Genomic DNA, 23,215 nt, shown 5'->3' with positions numbered 1-23,215 from the left:
CAATCCTCTAAAAAACATTCAAAAAGAACTCTAAGATAGCAGATGAAGGTGGAGCTTCTTCCAACTAGTCTATAGACCAAAGAGTTGGTTGTGGGATGTGTTACCCTCTCTGCATAGACTTGGCTTGCACAAATACATAGTGAGACAAAACACAGATTCCTAATGGACCTTGCTCACCAAACAATATACTTCAGAGCTGCAACTTTTAATTTCTACAGCTGTATCACCTGTATTAACAAAGCCCATCAGCCACAAACCAATAGAGCCTGGGAAGATTGTGAGAAATTATTGCTATATGATTCCCTAAATCCTTAAACTCTTCTCTATTCAACCTTTATTAACAACTCTCTCAGACAGGACACCAGGCAAGACAGAACTTCAGTCTATCACAGTACTGCTCCTTTTTCATATGCAGATACGGCTACAGATAAAAATTAATAATCATTTTTTTATTACTGTATAAGTTAAACCTGTGGTGTTGATTTGCACAGACCGTTTAAGTCTCCAGGCATGCCCTAAAAATGTCCAAGTACAATGGTGCTTCTAACAGCTTCAAGCATGGTCTGATTCCACTAAAAACTACCATGTTTTCTGGTAGCACTTTAAAAAAAAAACCTAAAAAAAAAATAAATCTATCTAGCAATTGCTTTTCTTAAAGAATAATTTAAAAATGTACCAGTTTTATTAAATAGCAAAATCTTTAATTCACGTGTCAGGTAATGTGTGATCATTTTGAAGAGCAGATAACTTTTTAGCCTGAATAGAATATTACTAGCATTCACTACCAAGTGATTGTAAGTTAGGTAGGCACCACAACTATTACTCCACCTGAAACTGGTTGCTACCCAATTGGGAGAGCTTGCAGAGTTGTTTTTGGCACTGGGAATGGACTGTGGAACAGACTGTGTCAATGCTGATGATCCCTTGTATGACTTCATCATCTCCTTGTTAGGTTGAGAGGGTTTCATACCCTGACTGCATGCTTTGTCCTTCATCTAAAAAAAGACAGAAAAATGTAGAATAAATATTCTCACATTTTTTCACTTAGAAAAAAAAAGAGTGATGCTACAAGCAACTTGAATGACACATGTAAGTGAAAAGATTTTAAAGGATACCTCAGAATAGCAATAATGTAGTGAATCCCTGATCAGTCTGCTGCTATTTGTACCTTTTTTCTTTTTCCTCCTCACTTCACACTTCACCCTGAATCATTTAAGTCCAAATATTCATCTTGATAGTGGAAAATTCACTCCGAGATGTTCACTTCTAAAGCTTTAACACTTAACATAGGCACGATTCTCTCAAATTTATTTCTCTTTGCCAGTTATGGCTCAGTTATCCTGGATCGTACTTCTGTCCAACTACAGTAGTCGAAGAACAGCAGGATTTTCCTGGAGTTTTTTTGGCTTCTGTTTTTGTTTTTTTGGCTCTGAACTTCAGATTTGCTTTGCGTTTTAAATGAAGTAGATGGAGACCTTACATAATTGCTCTTTCAATTTGAAATTTTCTGGACACTACAGCATACAAAAATTTTCATTATGGTACCACGTGAATAAGTTACCCTTAGAAGATGTAATAAGCAATATTCATTTTTATTTGTTTTATCAGACAAACCATAACTACTTAATGTTGTCTACACCATTTTAAGGACAACAGCTTCTCAGAAACACTCCAAAATACAAACTCTGCTTTTGATGGGCCAGATAAACACAAACAAATAAATTGATAGGAACAAAGAAATCCAACCTCAGTCCTCTCTGGATGAAATCCTTTTGTGAAGTCAGGGGACTGCAAGTCTCTGGGGCTACCCACTCCTGCGTAACTACCTTCAGAGTCAGATGTTAAGAGTTCTGGAAGTGATTCTACAGAGTTAGTTTTATGCAGTTTTACTGAGCCTAAGAAATAAGAAAAGAGTAGAACTATTAAATCATGAGAGCCGGACTAAACAATGCTTAAAAAAAGCATCACTTTATATGATGAATACAAAATAACCAGAAGTTTACCTAGTCCAGTATACTAGACTGTAGTAAGTATAAGCAAATTTAAGACTACCTTAAATATTTTTTCAAAATAAGATTACTCCCAGTTTTCTTTCTCTGTCTCACAATATACAGTTTTAGGAAGTAACACTGAGGTTTTTCCGTTGAAAATGAAGGCTTCTACCGCCTTTTCAGTAAACAGTGACTAATTTATTTTTTCTATTCCAGAAAAAAAAACAAAACCAAAACCACACCTTAGCAGAATGTTCCACTTATTAAAACCACATGGGAAAGTGTCCGTTAATTTTATTTGATAAAATACATGGTTTTACAGAATCTGAACTTTGGGCACAAGCTTAATATGACAAAGATCCCTTCAAACAAAATTTAATCTTAAGAATCCACTATTCAAATTCAGCTATGGTGTTCACTAGAAAAGAAATAATCTTTGCAAGATATCCTTATTGAAGTATAGACATCTCATTGCATTGCATATTAAACTTTATGTTCTGTTTTGATACCTGAAAGGAACCTCTTTCTCACTGACCTGTAGAGGCTGGACTCTGAATAATATCTGACAGATTATATCCTCCAGAGCTGTCGGACCGTTTTCGTGGCTTCTTTTTTGCCTTAGTTTTTGCTCTTTTGAAAAGGGCTTCCCTATTAAAAACAAAAAAAAAAAAAACAAAAAACCCCAAGATGGATTAAAGCCAAAGAAATTGAACCTCAGAACTATCAGTGTCAATGTCAAGTTTTTCAGTCAGCAGCAGCAGCTATACTTCAAGCAGTAATACCTGGTCCCACCAGCTGTCACTAGCTGCTTGTCCTGCTCTGCTTATGCACTGGCACAACTATTTAGTAAACTACTGGGGGGGGGGAACAATCTAGGAGGAAGAGAAAAAGTTCTTTCCAATCTAGATCTAGTCTCTGGTCTAGTACACTGCACAAAGACTTCTGCTGAGACAGTGGAAGATACAGCAGCTGCATAGGCTGGCACTGCCACCTAGGTGAGATTAAACCTGCTACACATCACAGCAACTGACATAAAGCAAACTACACTCAAGTCTCCACATTCTTCTCTCTTGATTTCTCCTAAATTAGTGAAGTTCAATAAAGTCTACAGTTGGTCTCACTTTTCCTCAACACAAATATTGTCACCAAGATAATACTACTTCTACAATAAAGCAGGTATATGGTCATGTCACCAAAATGTCACATGTTCCTATATATGATATTAGGAAGAGTGGAATCAAATAAAAGGCATCTTTCATTTTAATAAAACTACTAGAAATTCAGAATTATTTCAAAAAGCCTCTTTGAGAAGCTTTTCGTGGAATAACTATATACGTACTTATTCATTCCTGCATCAATACTGTAACCTTACGATGCTTGAGGGTTTTTTTAATCCTTGGACTGCCCTATACCCTAAAGGCTATCGTCTAGCCTTTAAAAACACTGAAAGGCTAGAAGTCTAATACAAAATAGCCTCTCAGTTCCCCTGATCTACATGTACTAGTTCATTTACCACAACTTTTCTTGACACAAGTGGTCAGAACAGTACACAATACCACAGGTGAGGTCTAATCTGCATGGTGACATCTTATTTCACTATTTGGAAGCATGTTAACAAGTCATCCTATCAAATTAGCTTTTCATAGTTGTGATGTCATAGTCAATTTCTCCAGTTTAAAAACTGTACCAAAAAAAGCAGTTTAATTTTATTATTTGCTCTTCAGAGAGAAGCAGCATATTAAGTTAGTCTGGTAAGACTACAGATTCTATTGCTCTCACCTCTATGTCTTCAGAACAAATGTTCAAAGACAGAATAACAGAAGTCCACAAAACCACCAAGGCCAAACTACCTGATCTACAGTTGTTTGGATCACATTTTCTAACACCTCTTAAACACAGGTTTTGTTATTCTACAGCCACACAACAGCCACTTTAAACTGACAGATTAAAAACTCATGCTACAAAACTTCGTATTTTGCATGACAATTCTGTTAATATTAAGAAATTTAGATTATCCCAATTTTTCCAGACAGATCTATAGTACCTTAAAGTCTGTTTTTTAATCTTTTGATTTCTTCTAATTCAGTGAAGTTCAATGAACTCCACAGTTGATCTCATACATACACAAATACTCTCATCAAATGCACAACTGCCAAACATTACTGTGAATGCTTGTTTTGCTACCTTTACTCACATGCTACTTACAAACTGAAAAAAGTGCTCCACTGCAGTTCTGTAACATTTTAAAATACTTAAAGGGAACTGGTAATGGTCTTTGAAATCTCCATTTCTCCTATTTCTTAATATTTCCATTCTGCACCCAAAGAGAGTCAGGCACCATCCAAAGGGGGATAAATACCATATACAGCTCACCTAGTAGAAAATGCTGATGAAAAATAGATACTTACTGACAATTTTGTTCTGTATTCATTTCTTCCCTTAAAAAGACAAAGTTCTCTCCATCTTCAGGCTCAAAAGAACTTATGTCAGGTCCATCTGGATATGGTGTAATTACTCTCCTGACCATGGCTGGAATCTGTAGTTGTAAAAGACGTTACACTAAGTTTCTCTTAAGTTGTATGCTAGCAAATGTATGATCTCTTGTAAAAAGACCAAAACTGACTGTCATTTAAAACACTTTTACAGATCAAGTAATTAACTATTTAACCAACTTATAAACTTAAGTTACATCTTTAAGCAAAACAGAAGGAGAATTTCAGCTGCCTATAACTCCTGACAAAAAAAATGCTTACAGGTTTTGCAAATACTACTGTACAGTTAAAGAATACTGGATTATAATGTGCCTTGGTTTTCCCCTTTCCATTAAAGTTCAACTTTCACATTATTTTTCTTACTGCTTTTAAGATCTATATGATCACCCTGAACTTTACACTGGAGAAACCTAATTTACTTTCTTCTAAGTAACATACGCTCTTTTCCATAGGTTTTTCTTATGTTTTTTCATGCAACAATTGTTAATTACAGAACATTAATACGTTTAATATGTAGAATTAATCAATTTAAAGGACACAATACTGTTGCAGCAGTGGATAGTGAATAATGAAATATGAGCTCCATGAGATTGGTAATAGCAGCAGCTAACCTTAGCTTTTGAGTCAGATGTTCCACATTCAGCCTGTCATCTACAGACCCTGCAGGTATGTATTTATTACTCCTCTGTTCTCATTTTAAACCTAATCAGCTTACACTCAAGTTGTACAACTTACCATTTTCCTGTAATAAACAGAAAGATCCTTTACAACTTCATCACTCAAGACATCCAGAGTCCTTAAAAAAAAAATAAAATAAAACAAACAAATTTAACTTACCAGCTTAAAAAAACCCAAACAAACCCATCACATTAATGAAAAATTCAAATAAACATTTTAGATGAATCTCACATACAGGCATTATTCCCTATTCACGGTGGTCCCAGAGTCAGAAGGAAGAAAACGAACACAAAATATAAACTAGTCAATGCCCTTGTAAGGCAGGATTAAACCCACAACCTTTCCCGACAGCCTACCATTACTTAAGGCCACAGCCAATATAGACCTATATAGTTAAGTTACCATGAACTGGTCATTAGTTTATCTATTTCTAAACACTTTCAAGTCTTCCTGACATATATCTAACACTCCAAGTCTATGCAAATTCTTCTACAACACTGAGCCACAACATTCCTTGACATTGACATTTATGCCAAAAAATAATAGTACAGCAACAAACGTTACTCAACAGAACTCTTGCCCGCGCGAGCAGCTCTCCTTGCACAAAGCTGTCACAGATAAAAGTTCTATCTGTCTCAGGTGTCTCAGATTGAAAGTCTTGCTACCCAGTAATGACATTTTCAGATTTTCACTAAAATGCAGATAGTGTCTTAAGTGTAGTAATAATGTTTCATGTCCTTTCCAGGCTTAAGATGAAACAAACCTGAATTCAGAATAATACTTAAGACAATGTTAGGAGATTTTTACTCTTCTCTCCAAAGTCAAAGGTTAAAATGTTTATACTTTATAAGAAAAGAGGAAAATTGCTAATATGAATGAATCCCTGTATCTGTGGTACAAGCAGAGCGGTTGTGTGACATAGCAATGATGTTCTGGCATTCTGAACTGGTTCAGACCTCTAAAAACTTCTGTAGGTAAAAGGAAGCATGACAAAAAGGCTAGGAGTGGACAGAGTGGACCAATAACAGAGATGCAGGGGGTTTTGGTTGGTTGGGTTTTGGGTGTGGTTTTTTAAAGTTTTTGCTGGAAAAGAAGTTCAATCAGTGCTGATAAGGCTTGCTCTGAGAAGATGACCTGTGCTCTGGAAGCAACTTGAAGCCCTGTTCAAAACCATCAAGAGAAGAAAGGCCAGAGAACATCTTCAACTTCTTAGAACCCTAGCTGAATCATTGTGGAAAGCAAGGGTAATTAATAATTTGTTCAGCCCTCACTACAGACATGTAAAGCAAAGAGACTACCAGAAGGCAGGCCCATCCTCTTTGGAAAATGCACCAGCTATAATAAACCTACTTAAAATAAATTCAGTTTGCATAATAACTATGATGCTTAAAAAAAAAAAAAAAAAAAAAAAAGGGAAAGAAAAAAGAAACCAACAAAAAAACCACAGCTGTTTTATGCATCTTCAAAAACAATTTAAAAAAAAAAAAATGAACAAGATTAGGCCTAATGTCAAAGCCCACTGAAGCCAAGAGAGGTTTTTCCCCTTAATTCAGGCTCTTTGCGCCAGACTGTAACAGAGTTTTGTACTATAGAACTGGTACAGTATGTACAGTTATTTAAGTAGTTTCTCCCTGTTTGTCAAAAACAAGTCTCCCTTTAAACTAGCAGCATTCAGTTGCATTTTAACATTTAACTGCTCATATTAGTTCTTCCAACCCTTTTGCCTTTTTGGGATGTTTGAATTCCTCCTTACCTTGCTTCAAGCAAAGCTGCCATATTGAGTCCTATGAACTGCAAGCAGGACAGTTTTAACTGTTCAGCGTTATACATTGCTGAGAACTCCAACAGCTCAGCAGCATTCTTTAAAGTAACTGCAAAGAAGAAACAGAACCAACCAAATTGGACAACGTGCTGCAATATCATGCAGCAGTTTTTAAGACTTATTGCACAGCATGATCTAGTTATTGAAACATATCATATACTTCACCATTCCTGGAAAAAATGCTAATGCTCAAATGGCCACAAACTACAGCAAGCTCCACATAACTCTGTAGCAGCTTGAATGCAACAGCTGCTTCACAAAAATAGAAAGGCCCTACCTACAAACGTATCAGTTTCAATATATTGAAACTCGACAGTCCAAATCAAAGGGGAAAAAGAAAAATAGCAAGTTTCATATACAGCAGAAACAGTTCTTAAAGCTCAAAATGTTCCTTTAGCAGGGAGAAAGATAAAAAAAAAAAGGTGGTGAAGGGGCAGTGGGCAGGGGAGAGAGAGAGAGAAAAAATGGAAGTCACTATGAAATGCCAAGGAAAAATTGTATGCTAACTTCTTGTATCAAGCTAAGCAACAATAGTTAGTGTTTTCTAGAAGAGGCAGATCTTCATAGCCATATAGAAATAGCACTGTGCCAAACAAACAGCAGAAGAACTAGTAGAACTAAATACAAGGACAAAAATAGAAACACAGAATTCATTTTATCATGTTTCAAACACAAGAAGTTTACATTCCATGAAATAAAGGTTTTATAAAAGTTTGGTTTCTTTGTTGTAGTGGGTTTGGATTTTTTTTTTTTTTGCTTTTTGCTTTTTTACTTTTTTTTTCTTTTTATTAAAGAGCATGAGAGGAAGACAATGATGCATAAGGAATGAAAGATCATGCTAATCTAGAACATCACCCAGACTAAAGAAGCAACCGTTAACAGCTATGCAATGAACAGAAAAAGGTAATCAGAGCAAAGGAATATAAGCAAATAATTCTGTGCTGAAATAGGCAAGAACATTAACATCTAAAAAAAGCATTTTTTATTCTCTAACGCTTTATAATACAAGCAGAAGAACTCACGTTTTTCTGCAATGGCTACTTCACAGATTTCTTTGAGTCTGGATATAAGAAGTTGGTCTGCTACCACAAGAACATTACATATGAATTCCACATTTTGAGAATCTGGAAAACGAAGCATCATGTAAACACTGTGGGCAAGTCAAAAGCAACTATAACACATAAAGATTCAATGAAATTTTACCAAAGGACAAATGTAATGTCTTTGCAAATTTTGATAGGATTTTCACAGCACAAGGAATAGCTTAGAAGAGCACAAACAGTCATTTTTTTGAAGCAAGAGAAGGAGGGAAAAGGAAAACTGCAGTTTGACAAACTAAAGAAAAGGTACAAGAAGGCCTGGGGTACAGCTATCACCTCAAAATCTAAAGCAAGAGTTACAGAAATTTAGATTTTCTACATAGAACTTCAACACAAACATATTAAGTATTGAATTTCTATTTTAAAAATATAAAAATTGCAGGAGCTACAGTTGAGTTGAAAATATATTAATGGCACCTTTTATTGCAAGAGCTTCATCTGTATACAGGTAATCTACAATTATCTGTAGTATGTCAGAATGGATTGGCATTTCCAGAGCTGAACAACAAGAAGCCTAAAAGGCAAAAGGATTAAAGGAAAAAAAAAAAAAAAAAGAGTAAAAGAAGCTGACTACTGGGAATAAAACACAAAATTAAGACAGCAATTATATTTAGCAAATGACTTAGACCGAGGGTCACATTTTCAAAGTTAAACAATTATTTAAGCATTTGCACAAAATCTGTTCAAGTTCTTCAATTAAGAATTGATTGTAGCAGAGCAATTAAAATCTACCCAAACTTCTGAATACATATCCATGAAACAGTTCAGTGTTTCATTAGTTTGACCATCTTCTCTAACAATCCTCCTTGATTATAATACTTTATCCACAATTGTCTAAAAGTAGAATGACAGCAATCCCCTATGCAAGTACTGAACTGCTTTCCTTTCAAGGTAAAAGATGGAGTGAAATCACAAGTTCTCATGCAGGAATAAAATGAAAGTAGCCATTACTGTTAATCCCTCAGAAAACAAGGTCCTCAGCAAATCCTCCATTTGAAGAACCATCTTAACCATTAAGGCAAAGCTTTTGTATGAGCAAATATTAGCCATTAAACCATGTAATTGTCACCATTCATGTTCACACAACATCACTGCTTAACAACTTTGGTTTATTTCAGGTGGTAGTGAAGCAAAGCTTTATACAAAAAGATTTCTTTTGCTTTAGAACATGCTGCTGGTACTAACATATTTCCTGTCTAACGTTTAATAACCTCTTACAGAGATTAAGACTTTTATACAACATCTAGAGCACTTGATTCACAAAATATTTACTTATGAATTTAGGATGGTTTAGATTTACTTAAGAAATAATAGATAACTTTTGAACTACATACAACTGATATAGAAATCAACTACACAAATGGACATTCAACACCAAAAAAAAAAAAAAAAATCACTTGTCTCACAGTGTTTTGGATATGTTTCCTCAGGGATGACTGAGGAAAAGGCAGCACAGTAACTTAGAGGACAGGTGAAGTTCTGTTACGCAGCAGAAGAGAACTGCCAGTACTTTGTCAGGTTCTTAGATTTACATACTGCCAAAAAGCTATGAAAGTTGAGAAAACTCTTGCACACTGCTTCAGCTTTCAATCTCTGAAAAATGCTTCTCCATCTACACCTTTCCTCTCTTTCAACAAGCATTATCAATAGTATTCAGATACTTAAACAGAGTCATTTTGTGAAATTACTGTGTCCAGGAACAACCAGGGCATTGACATACAGCTAGCAAATAGGAACCAAGACAAATAAAAGATCTACACCTTTTGAAGCAGCAGCTGGTAAGTGGAATAGTCCTTGATATCCTCTATTTCATTAACAGTAAAAGTCAACTAGAGATTCTACACATAGACTCTTGATTCTGCTGTATCTTTCACTCAGTACATATGAAAAGCTATTCCATATTGAATACTATTTAAATTGTAAGATCTTTTACAGAAAGAAAATGAAAATTCATCCAAAGCAGTATCCCATAAGAACAGTCCAGCAGCTTTTATAAATCCATGAACTAGCTCAAAATAAACCTTTAAAACAAAAGTAATACTTTAATTTCATTTGATATACATTATGACATTTATTACTCATTTAATATACAATCTCAATAGTACAAATATAGAGTAACCAAAAATGTGGATTTTTTTTTTTCTTGCAAACAGGATCCAAGCATCCAGCCTTTCCTTTTCCCCAGTATTTAGGAAATGTTATTCTCGGAAAAACTGAAAAGCTGTCACTTATTTGATGCAACAAAACATGCCACCACACATGTTTATTGGCAAGCTTACCTCAATCCATGAGCTGCTTAACATGCTGTGAAAATAATCTGTAAAGAAAGGCATTTCAGTTCAAGATGCAAGAAAATTTCAGTTAAAAAAGACAATATGACTTATATTTTATATATATATATAAAAATACACACACATACCAAGTCTTGCACAAAGTACACACTTATGACACGGGAATTCCTTTCCATCTAAAGATTTCAGGGTCACATCGCAGAGGTACGAACTAGAAGATATTTAATACGATCAGAACTGTGACTATTCAGAAGAGCTACAAGTTGTAAACTCTACAAATTACATGCTTACTTTAGCAAGTTAGGATTTATCCTTTAACATAAAACACACCTGAACTTTAATAATATCATATGAAACGAACCTAAAAGTACAGGCACAATAGTTTCAAGAGAGACATTTTTTGCCCAAAGTTGAGCGCTCAAAATTCCATACGAAGTACTTCCTTCAAAACACGGTCAATTACTGTTTCAATATTGCTATGACCAAATAAATTAATTATGGCTAATTTTAGTCAATCTTAAATGGTCTATGTTAGTTAGTTATTTCTTTTATATTAATAGCTACTATAAGCTTTGACAACACGTTTTAAGAGTGAAGTAATCCAAATTCTTCGAAAAAGCTACTTTTATGCAATGTAGCTTTTACTACATAAGTAGACTATTCAAGCCTTTGGGTATAAATAACCCAATCACATCAATGGAATTAAAAAACAAACATCACTGATAAAAGCATAAGGAATTTTTCTGTTGAAAGATATTCCAGAGATTTTCTTAATTAGATAAAATATTATACATTTGCTTATTTCCAATCCACATAGTCTTATTGTCACAGAAAGCATATATACAAAAGTCCTACTGCTTTTGACTGGATTACCCACAATATTTCTCTTGGCATTAGTATTCTATGACACTGTTAATCCACAGAACATGTTAATGTACAGCAAAAAGAAGCAAAAATATACCATACATAATCTATCCCAGAATACTACTTCATAGATCAGTCTATAAGCATCTACAGAGAACTGCCAAACATGAGTTACTGTGAAAGAGACAAGTGTACCCCAGAAGTTAAAATACAGCTGATCAACCTTAGCCTACACGTAACAGATAAAGAGATGACATAAAAGGAAGATCGTGGGGGTAGAGGAAGCTTGATTTAAAAAGTTTACCATTTCTTCTGATTTAACTTTGGTTTGTTCCCATTCTTCTTGTTGACAACATTAATTTTTCCATTTTCTAACCTGACTCCATCCAACCTGCAAATCATTAACACTAGTAATAAGTAATACCATTCGTATACAGTTCAAGCCATTAAGAAGAACAGTTTCACAAAGTAATAGCACTTCAGTGGGCTCGTATTGTAAATATGAAAAAGGATCTAAATCATTCATCACAGAAAACTAGAAACGGCCAGTTGTTCCTTAAAAGTCTTCACTGCAGATGTAAAATGTAACTGACATTCTTTCCACATCTTAGCTATCTTATTTATTATCTTAGATGAGAGCTATACTGCTATAGTAAAGGCCGAAGTCCAACACCAGAGGGTCAAAAATCTAGGACTTACATATACTGCTACCAGTCAGTTATCTGAGCAAAAACAGTGGTTTGGAAGAGATGCATGTTTCAGCACAGGCTTCTTTAGCACCCTAATTCATCAAGGAGGCTTGTGAATGGGATGGTAAAGACACAGGAGTGCTGCTGGTGGATTACAAACCAATATGCTTTCAAAGGGAAAGTGCTTTAACATGGAGATTTTACTTGGGAACTCAATTTTAGCAGCAGTTTCACATCTTTGCTGATTAACTTCAGCATTTGCAAAAAACACAGTGAAGAAAACTGCCTTGAAAAAGCTCACTCCCTCCTTTGAAAGGAAAAGACAAATGCAGAAAAAAACCCCCACACAACCCAGTAATACAGTTCTACAGAGACATTTGGTCTCAATTCCATTAGTTTCACCACATAACATTAAAAATGCATCAGTTAAACAAGAATTTAACTTTGCTTTGTGTTGTTTTACACTACTGTCCACTGTCTATAGAAAAACTGTAGACTATGGACCACAGTAGAAATTCACAGGACTAAAACTCAATTAGATCAGCTGTCTCTAACAAAGCAAGTATGATGTTTTATGACAGTCATTCTGGAGAGTCAGATGATTTACAACAGATAAGTCTCAGAGAGCTCATGCCTTAAAAGAGACACAGGACAGATGTTTTAAATACAAATGTTCAAGAGGTTCTAGGACACAGTAAGGGCCAACAGCACATTTCCATCATATAGAAGCCTATTGAAAAATGATGCTTTACATACATAATCATACTAAGAAAGTCTGCTTCTGACATATTCGAGAAGGTCATACATGCTATCTCTTAGTGAAGAGCATCAGAACAAACTGATGTTGCTTTAAAGAGATGATGTGGTGTGTGCTCTAAACTTTTATACTTACAAACAATAAAACAAGAAAAAAAGGCAAACTTATCAACCCCAAATAGCCTTCTACTTTAATATCACCTAAAGTTAGACCACCTTAGATAAAAACACTCCGTGAAGAGCTTGCCAGAATATAAATGCATTTCCTTTCACCTACCTTCCACTTAAATTGCTGAGTCCAAACTTCTTTGCAGCACTCTGCAACATTTTTATGAGGTTAGCTTCTTCACCAGCAACTTTGCCTTTTTTAGATTTGCTCTTCTGTTTTTCATTTATAACTTGCACTTGATTATTTCTATAAATCTCATATGCAGACTTTCCATTAACATTTTCATCAAAACTCATTTTGCTCAGGTTAGAAATTAAAGTATCTTGATATTCTTCTGATTTTCCTTTATGCGCGATTTTTGGTTTATAACCATGAGTCAAAAGATCACAAGTGTCAGTGTATATGAACTGCAGAAGGTATGCAAACAGATCTGGATGAACTTTCTCTATTACATAAAGATCACATCCAACAGCATCTTCGTCTTTACGGTAGATGTCTGGAGTGTCTAGCTGGTTGTCACTGGAAACAAACAGCTTCTTGAAGAAGTCAGAGCGTACAGCCAAGATGTATTTGTGCACGGGGTAAGTTCTTGTGCCAATCTGAAAAGTCACATCATGGATGCTGTCCATTTCATCTGTTTCATCTAACAGTTTGCCAAAATCCTCTCCAAAACTTGATAATGACACACTTGGAATTTCATAGAGACTAGAACAAAATGAAATCCATCAAAAAACCCCACTATTTACAAGCTCCATAAAATTTTACATAGTATGTTTAATGAAGAGGGTGAGGTTGTTTCCATTTGGTTTGTTTAGGTTTTTTCTTACATTGCTGGACTACTCAACATTTCTTGTCCTATTCTTTACAAAAAGAACTAATAATATGGTATTTAGGCAATTAAACCATATATGTAAGATCTGTCTATCTTCAGAATATAAAATATAGTATTTTGTCTTTATAATGTAGCCAATAAATATGTATTATCAGAACTATCTTATCTTCATCTTATTTTTCCGACAAGAAAACACAGAAATGTTTGCTGTATTTCATATTACAATCCAAAGCAGTAAAGAAAAAAAAGCTAATATTTACTTATTATCAGATATATTGGAAACCATTATGAGCGCACAAGGAACATGGTTCAGTGCTCTACTTACTCATTTTACCTGAAACATTTTTTCCAAAGAAAGAAAGATCCAGTTTTCACTTTTATTTGAAAGCTGATTATTGGTGATCACCAAAGGGGTGAATTTCTACAGTATTTAGAGCTCAGAGTGTGTTAAGAAATACAGCGCAAATGCTTGCATTAAACACTTTAGATAAAACATCAACACCATCTATACTAATTATGCAAATATATAAGCTGAGGTCTTTGGGTAACTTCAACACAGTTGTTTACTAACAAGTGCTATTCTCTAGCAGTATGGAAAACCACATTTACTGTGTCTCCTGTATGAGCCAAAAAATGGTTTTGAAAAGCAGAATGATTTAATTGCAATCACACACAAAAAAAGAGAAAAATTACAGTTGTTGGTATTTTAAATATACCTTGTTTTAGGATCTGACTGTAAAACAGCAAAATTGCAACCATTAGGATCAGTGGCAATACTAACAGCTCGGTGGACAAAAGTAAGCTTCTGAAGTCGAATTCTTTCATACACACTGTTTGTATCATGTTCACAAGACACATCACATGAAGAATTCTGAAGGTTTGATACAAGTTCTGCTAAAACAAAAAAAAGATTGGAAAAAAAAAAACACAGAAAGGTCCAGCTAATTAAAATGCAACTGATATAACAAAACAGCAAGATTTATGATTTCTGTAAGTCCATTGATGGAGTCACTGAATAAGGCTAAATTATGCTGAAGATTTCAGCTCACTTAACTGAAATGCAGGAAGACGTTTTAACAATAAGACTTTACATTACATATAGGAGAGTTTTTATCCAGAACTTCTTGTGGAAGCGTTTTGCCACTTCTTCATGTAAGGGAAAACACTCCATCTAACATTCAATGCGACCTCTTGTGGAATGAAACAAGCTGTGCATCAGTGTACAGCAGTGCAAGATTGTTTTCTTTTCCTGTCATATCAATTACAGCAGACACAATACAATTGCCTTCAGATTTCATATTATATCAGTTTAAATTATACTCAAACTAATAAAATACTATTGAAAAAATGTGATATTCTCTGAATACTGGATTATTTTTCAAGAACTGGATAACTGAATACATACACACCATTCACCACATTCATTAAAACCTTTCAAAAAAACAAGCTCTCATTCATTACAAATCAGTGATTAACATCAACTAGACAGATGTGTAGAATAAAAGGAAGTAGCAACAGAGTAAAACTAGTATTCAACTCTGGATTGAGCAACAGAGGAAAGATTTTTGCTGTGAAAGAATGCAAAAATGGACTGATAAAACTAAAGATGGAATCTCAGTATCAAAGGAAGTAGAACTGCAACGTAAAGCTATAAAGTTCAAATACATTCCAGGTTGGAAGTAAATCCATTTCTATCCATAGAGTTTTAAGACCCCTACATTAACAGGGCTGACAGTTTCAATTAAAATCTTGTCCTATAGTAGACAGGTATCTTCCTCGCAGAAAAACAATCAGTCGGGACCTACTCTCAGCAATATGAGCCAAGTTAATAAGGTGGAAATTGCTCTGGACCCTGTATTATGCCCAGATAAGGGTCTGGGAAACATAAGGTTTCACAGACTTAGCAGCACAAGCAAGTACATGCTCATTCTTTTATTCAATGCCAGTCTCTTAGGACTGGTCATCTAATATGTGACAAGATCACTACACAGGACCCTTGTACTACTATTACTCTTCAGAAGTACTTTTCTTCCTGGAAGTCTCCACCTGAAGGATAACTGAAGGCTGCAAACTAAGTAAATCTTAGCATTACTGAGGAAAGAGAACAGTAGTGGTCAATGCTACCAGCCGTCAGCCACAGAGGAAAGAACGAACTCACCACATAATACTGTTAGACACTGTAAAGAGTCGATTAAACTTTTATATTGATTTGAAGTACTTAAAAACCATTAAGAAATCACAGCTAACCTTTCTTTTCTGAGATTTTTTTCCCTTCTTCCAGCCACTTCCCTGTAAAGGCTTCACCATCCTGCGTGACAAACATTATTTCGTTCCCATTTAAAGCAACGTCGGACATGAAGACTTGCCGGCCATACACCCAACGACACTGCTTCATGGAGTTGTTAGATGACTTCCAGCAAAACACCTATAACACCATTTTTTTCAGAGAAAGGGGAAATCTTTATATCATATAAAAGCAATTACATACTACATGCTACTTTTTTAAAACACAAGAACATGCCATCTCGAAGTTGCATATAAAAGGAGAAAGATATACTTCAAAATTATATCCTAAAGTATTACAAGCATCTATTACAAAGAAACCCACAAGTAAAACGGGGAAAATCTATCATGATATCAAGATCCATTTGCCCATGGAGGGTATTTGAAAAGCTCTGAATATTCTAACATCTTCACAGCAGTCATCTATAGGACAGTTTTTACTGACATTTCAATAAGGACAGCAAAAGGTGTCATCAAGGCAAGAAACAAGTTTAATCTAGTTCTTAATTTACAGATATGTCCAGCCAGTTTGCTTATAAATCAGGTAAAATTCAAAACTAGCACACCAAAAATTTAAACCATTTTCTGTTAATTGTTTGACAAAAATCTCAAGTTTCTCTGTACCAGCTAAGGCTTTGGAATGGAGATCGTGACCAAACACAAACTGCAAAACATTCAACAGAAATGTGAAGAACTGCATGCACAGCAGGACCCCAACAAGGTATACTGCAGACATCTGAAAAAAGCGAGCACGAAGCAACAATCGCACACAAGGTAAAGCCAAGATGTGGCGTTAGTGGTGCTGAAGTCGGGCTTTTGTCTTCTCCCATGGAAGAACCTGCACAGGTCTGTTAACACCTACATAAGGAGGGGACAAAAGAATTCGAGTAGCCTATTTCCTTTCCCCTCTCAGCCCTACAGAATCACAGAATGGTTGAAGTTGGAAGGGACCTCTGGAGGTTATCTAGTCCAACCCCCTGCTCAAGCAGGGCCACCCAGAGACAGTTACCCAGGACCATGTCCAGAGAGCTTTTGAATATCTCCAAGGATGGAGACTCCACAACCTCCATGGGCAACCTGTGCCAGTGCTCAATCACGCTCACAGTGAAAAAGTGCTTCCTGATATTCTGACAGAGCCTCCTTTATTTCCTTTGTGCCCATTGCCTCTGGTTCTGCTGCCACAGGGCACCACTGAAAAAAGTCTGGCTCCATCTTCTTTACATCTTCCCTTCAAGTATGTATATACATCGATAAGATCCTCCTTGAGCCTTCTCTTTTCTAGGCTAAACAGTACCCACAAAGAAAGTACAATCAAGCCAGACCAGGAAGCGTTGATTCAGGAAACAGAAGTATTAAGATCCCATCCCTCTCCTTACTCAATAATTTATAATGCCTAAAAGCGCTAAAGATCCCAGCATTTGCCAGTATTCAGCATGGAAAGATATGAAATGTAGGTTGACACAGTTCCACTGATGCAGGAAGACAAAAGTAGTTTCTTACTGCTAAAGCAGTGTTGCAAAGATGTTGAAAGGGCACTGTCAATACTACAGATGCTAGAGGCTAAACCTCACATCAAAAAATACTGAACTGGAAGTTTATAATCTCCGAGACAACTAATGACCTAATAAACAGGTAAGATCATCCCAAAACATAATTCAGTTAAATGCAAGGAAAGAAAAGGAAATACCCACACTGCTCCCTATTTTGATATACAAGCTCAGTTTTTAACACTCTTTAAGGCAGCATTTCAGTAACGAAACCTTTTTGTAAACACCACTAGATGGCACTGAAGGTTTAGATTTCCCAGTGAGCAGATCTGGAAAAGGCTGGGGTTTTGACAGGTCCTATAAACTGTTACTCTATGAAAGAATGAGGGAAGAAAACAATAAATCCAGCACAGTATTCCAGTTGTAAGAAAACACAGTGTCTACATTTAACTATAAATACTAAATCATTCACCAGGTTTAGCTGCAACTTTCCAACAATAAAAGGGACATCTCATCTACAGAACAGCTGCTTTTCACCAAAGGCTCTAAAACTTCAAGTCCAGAGACTACGTCTGAGACTACTTCCGAAGGGTGTAAAGGTGACTGGGTAGGTGGGGTGAGAGGAGAGACGGGGGCAAAAAAAAACCCAAACCAAAACACCAGACCATGTACGCTATATAGCCACTTATGTATATGAAAACAAAGTTCACACATTCACTGAAAAGCCATTAGATATTCACAGATTTAAAAATAAACTACTGTACATTACTTCCATATTCTTCCCATAGCCCTTTAAAAATAATAATAATAAAAAATCACTAGCAGCTATATAGAAATGAATTGGGTATTTTCTATGCACGATTTTGTCCTGTCTTATGTTTAAAGTTTGATTAATCAGTATGTAGCTTGCTATATAATTACGATTTCTAGAGACACAACTTACTCTTCCAGCTTCATCCAGCGCTAGAATGCAAATCTTCTGACCACCATTTTCTTTAAGATGCTGGGTATCTACCTTATATTCCAAATATCCCCCATTAACAAGAACTTTTTTAAGGTTCAGCTGTCTGGAAGAACACAAAAGGTTAAATTAGTATTTCTTCATTGTGTACTTATGTTGCTTCTATGACAGAGTTACCTTTTTCATTTAGAGAAGCAGTAAAAAAAATATAGTTGAGGTAGTGACACTGAAAAATTACTTAAGTTCAGTTTCTCCCCACTGGTATTACTAACATAACTGCTAATAAAATACTATTAGTAGATTGTAATTTTTGCTTTGCTTTTAAGTCACATCATATCCACAGGTTCTTCATAAAATTCTGTAAGTGAAAACCAGTGTATGATTTAGCTTTGATCTTCAGCATTACAAAAATTATAGTTGTATAAATTTCCTTTAACTGTTTGTATTAGAAGACCTATCCTATCCCAGTAGGCCATTTCTCAGGTTTTTGGCAGGGTTTGTTTTTTACCTGATCAAAACCATGCACATTATCTCTTTTTAGTTTCTTAGTATAAGAGCGCAGTACATAGTATTAAGTTTCTCCAAGTGCCAGCACCTTCATTTACAACCATGTAGAAGAAGAAGTATAAAATAATCATTAAACTATAACCTGTCAATAAATACTGTTAGAATTTGAAGTGAAGCTGAAAAGCTAACTGGGAGTTAGCTGGGGAAAAATCCTAATTACCTCTTCTAATCTGTTATTGCAAACTAAGTAAGAGAGAATGGGATCAAATAATTTCCTAAATTTACAAGTCACAGGCCCAGTTTCTTCAACAGGTTTTACACCCAGGTGTTAGCATATGGTGCAGACAATGTCACAAGGTCCCCCTTGCAACCTAAATTACCCTCTATAGCGTACTAGATCCACACATTAATTATGAAATTCAGACCCCAAATTACTGATTCAAAATCATAACAACATAACTAAATAGAATAGCAGATCTTTAACACCTCTATCAAGATGCATTTATACAAATTCAGGCTAACAGAGGAACAAAAAATACCAGTTTCAATATTTTTAAACCTATGGCACAAAATATTTCCTCTTAGTATGGTTTTTTTTAAATATGTTTGGTAAAGAGCGAGTGGCACCTTAGCCTCATCTAATAACAAAAACAAATAAACAAACAAACAAAAAAGCCACAGTTTATATGAAAGAACTGCAAATGAAGAAAACTCAGGAGCACTCTATTCTCTCTATGCACAAAAATCTTTAAAATAGCTTGCAAGCATAAGCCTACAGTGAAATCTTCACCTATTGTACTTCATGACAAATTAGAAAAGTAACACATACTTGGAAGCCATCTTTTTGCACTGATAGTCTGCAAGTAAATAAATATCTCCTCTTTCAGTAACGCATACTGTAGCGCCATCACTTGCAGAGACCAAGGACACAGAGATATCTTTGTGGTGTAGAGCAGAAACTTGGCGAGGTGCAGTTACGCATTTTTCTCCATTAGGATCCAGCAGATAACCTAGAAAATACAACACACCCCCAAAACATTATTTGCCATTCCACACATCATACATTTAAAGGACACTTTGCTACACTACTTTGAAGAACCTTTAAATTCTAAAAGATATTTTAGGTAGTTAGATAAGAGACCCACCACACATACTTGTTAGTTCACCACAAACACCAGAAAACATTCAATATTTGATACACAAAATATGACATAAGGCATATTCTACAGGGAAAACTATTTAATGCTGTTAGACTCTGTAGTGGTACTGCTTTTGATTCCAAAGAAAGAACATTTGGTCATAGTACAGTTCAAGACACTGGAAATACTATCACACTGGCATAAATACAGATTATTTCAGCCACTGGAAGATGCCAAACAAGCTTGTCATAAAAATTACTCTAAGTGCACGTAAGCATGAAGGCAGGCAGTTATGTGAAACAACAGACAAGGTTGGAGCTGTAATGTAAGGTCTCTGAAAACATATTTAAAAAAATAAATAAATAAATAATCAGGCCATTGCTGCTCTGCAGCATCAAGAAACCTAACACAAAGAATCTCATACATAACATAACCCTGCTCTGTGTGCACTCTATCTGCATAACAGAGTGGATCAGGGCACAAATATCCAGAACAAGCAGCAGAGCTACCTCTAAAGCTGGAAGCAACTCTGTCATATCACAGTGTAGTGCTATGCCCAAACATCTTAAAGAGGCAAGGTTTATTACCACAGGTCTGTCATAGTGCCCAGCTGACACAACTATACCGCTTACCATCCAATTACTGTCTCTGTATGGTACTGCACTGGGCCATGTGCACACCAGAATAATCTCAACACCACAAGAAACCACAAGAAAACTTATATGATGAGTACATAAAAAAAAGACCAAAAACAAACAAAATATTCATTAGTAAGATACTTCTCTGACAAAGACAAGTTTTTTCACATACCTTTGCAATCTTAAATAGGAACACAAAAAAGTGTCTGAACCTGATGCCAGAACTGATGCAGATTAACTGTAAGTACCAGAGCTAGCTAACAGTTTTGTTTGCACACAGATACAGAACTGCAGAAATGCAAATCCAAACCAATATTGCAATACCTGTTTATCAAAAAAGACAAAAGCAATTAAAATATCCCATTCATACAACAAATCAAGAAGTTCACTAGTTGGCAATACATTTTTATTAGGTTCTTTCTTGACTTCAGAACAATACTGAGTTAAGTGAAGATTCTGGTAATGGCGTTGTTGAAAAAATTTCTAGATGTGGGCAAGCATTTCAGTTTACAAAGTTAGTATGGAAAAAGTTATCAGTAGCATCTTTACAGCGTGTGGTGAAAGGACATAGGCAAGAGAGCTGAATGCTAGTTTGTAATTTATTCAGGGCAGTACCAGCCAGACTGCTGGAAGGAGACAAGCATGCCTTGGGGTAATTTGCAACACAAACAGCAACATTCTGTTTCCTGAAAGTCTTCAGTAGCAGGACCACACAAGATACATGGAAGGCAAAAGAATCACAGAGTTCAAATAACAGAGCTAAGTCTGACTAGCTCTCATCATCTCAAAATGTGAAAGTGACTGGCGGTAATGAAAAATATTCTTCAAAAGAAGTGTGAAGGGATAATGTCATCAGACTGGGTTTTAAAAAAAAAACAAAAAACACCAAACAAAAAAAAAAAAGAGAGAGAGAAAAGAGAAAGCTTTAACCAGGCTTCTGTTGTAAGAAGCAGATGACAGCTTTAGTACGAGTAACATCTTTTAATGGCTGGGTTTTACTTTCAGAACACTTCTACCTTACCTAGTTGGCCGCCATTCAGCCCCATGGTATACACTGCTTCCTTAGTCCATAGCACTGTATGGAATCTGCCTGCAGCCACTCCAATCACCATTCTACCTTTCAGGTTTTTTGCCTGAACCTAAGCACAAACCCAAAGTACATCTTAATATTAAGCAGCAACAGGTGAATTTCACATGTACAAACTTCTGACAACATTTAACTCCTAAAGTCATTAAGGATGAAGCATTGGTATCAATCCACATACAGTCTATTAAGACAGGATTATTTCAGAAGTTTGTCAAGTGGTGCACTATTGCACTAGTGACAAAAAGTAGTAAAATTTTTGCATTATCTAATCAGAACTAGAATCAAATCTTCTTAAGCTGTCTTCATAGGTAAGATGTTGAACAAGACTGCACAGGACATGCGTACGACAGCCAAAGAAGACTCAGGTGCTGCAAAAGTGTCAGCTAAAAGTTTCAGCTTGTACGTCCTAATGCCCTAAACACTCTGCAGAACGCTATACTACTAATTCCACCAAATTTAACTCGATTTTCCAGATCAAGACGATGAAGGTCAAAGCAAATACTGTAGATACACAGCTATCATTACACTACTGAAGAGCATCCCATTGTACCCCAAAATGGTATCCTGTTGCACTTTGGCCAATTATTCTTTCCTACTTTTATAACACTGGTAGTACAATGTTGTTCTACTCCACATGAAGCTTCCTTTCAATAAAAGGTAATGTAACTCTTTCTTACTTAAAAAAAAAAAAAAATTAGAAAAAGTTAGAGATTGAGCATAGAAATATAGTCAAGTTGCTGATGCCCATACCCTCTCTTCCCTGTCGCTATTTTTCCCAAAGCATTATGACTCCAGAATCAACAGTGTTTCCAGCAAAGGACACAACTATCAAACCCTGAGATCCATCATCCAGTGATTCAAAAGGAATAAAGAGCATGAATCTCAAGTAACACATACCTATTACTTTTAAGTCATTTCAGCTACAGAACAATTTGGGAAAGAAAAGGGTTTTGGCAATTGTACCTTGTATCATACCTAGCGCTACAAACTTCAGTACAGTTCAGGTTACAAACTAAGATGTTTATCAGGACACAGTTAAGTATTTAAGATTGAGATGTATGATAACACAGAATCAAGATTTTACCTGAACTCACATTTGACTTTATTGTCCTGAAAAAGTTTTAAAGTTATTTCCACAATCTTCACATTTTACTTTCTGTTAAAAAAAAAAAAAAACAAACCAACAACAAACAACGATGCATTGACTGATGTTATTTTTACCTGTCTAGGAACACTGCAGTTAGGAGGAGGAGGAAGAATACCCAATTGATGGAAAGTATTTAAACCAAATGTGTAAACATATCCATCTTCTGTTAGAACAACAGTATGATCCTTTGCTGCAGCTATCTGGGAGCACTGATGGCCAGCTAAGCCTTCCACAAGTCTTGGAACCTGAACAAGAAAAAAAAATATTGATATAAAAATACAC

The 23,215-nt window shown here is 35.6% G+C and overlaps 1 protein-coding gene across 5 annotated transcripts in view; it reads right to left on the bottom strand.

Moving 5' to 3' along the window:
* IBTK (inhibitor of Bruton tyrosine kinase) overlaps nt 1-23,215 on the bottom strand; it is a 58,922-nt gene that overhangs the window by 20,668 nt on the left and 15,039 nt on the right. For 2 of the 5 annotated variants that reach the window (XM_052781643.1, XM_052781645.1), the window contains exons 6-23: nt 23,008-23,178; nt 21,721-21,838; nt 19,752-19,932; nt 18,398-18,521; nt 15,932-16,109; nt 14,401-14,578; nt 12,961-13,557; nt 11,543-11,629; nt 10,503-10,585; nt 10,363-10,400; nt 8,501-8,597; nt 8,006-8,107; nt 6,915-7,032; nt 5,219-5,279; nt 4,400-4,527; nt 2,527-2,639; nt 1,747-1,895; nt 829-995 (exon numbers count right to left, since the gene is read on the bottom strand). In XM_052781643.1, coding sequence (XP_052637603.1) covers nt 829-995; nt 1,747-1,895; nt 2,527-2,639; nt 4,400-4,527; nt 5,219-5,279; nt 6,915-7,032; nt 8,006-8,107; nt 8,501-8,597; nt 10,363-10,400; nt 10,503-10,585; nt 11,543-11,629; nt 12,961-13,557; nt 14,401-14,578; nt 15,932-16,109; nt 18,398-18,521; nt 19,752-19,932; nt 21,721-21,838; nt 23,008-23,178 — 2,690 coding nt within the window. The remainder of the gene's footprint in view (nt 1-828; nt 996-1,746; nt 1,896-2,526; nt 2,640-4,399; nt 4,528-5,218; nt 5,280-6,914; nt 7,033-8,005; nt 8,108-8,500; nt 8,598-10,362; nt 10,401-10,502; nt 10,586-11,542; nt 11,630-12,960; nt 13,558-14,400; nt 14,579-15,931; nt 16,110-18,397; nt 18,522-19,751; nt 19,933-21,720; nt 21,839-23,007; nt 23,179-23,215) is intronic. The other 3 variants (XM_052781646.1, XM_052781644.1, XM_052781647.1) reach the window with 3 other exon arrangements.

Source organism: Harpia harpyja, chromosome 3, assembly GCF_026419915.1.
Source record: "Harpia harpyja isolate bHarHar1 chromosome 3, bHarHar1 primary haplotype, whole genome shotgun sequence".
Taxonomy (NCBI): Eukaryota; Metazoa; Chordata; class Aves; order Accipitriformes; family Accipitridae; genus Harpia; species Harpia harpyja.
Note: the sequence above shows the minus strand (reverse complement) of the source record. Positions and strands in the feature narration are given on the sequence as shown.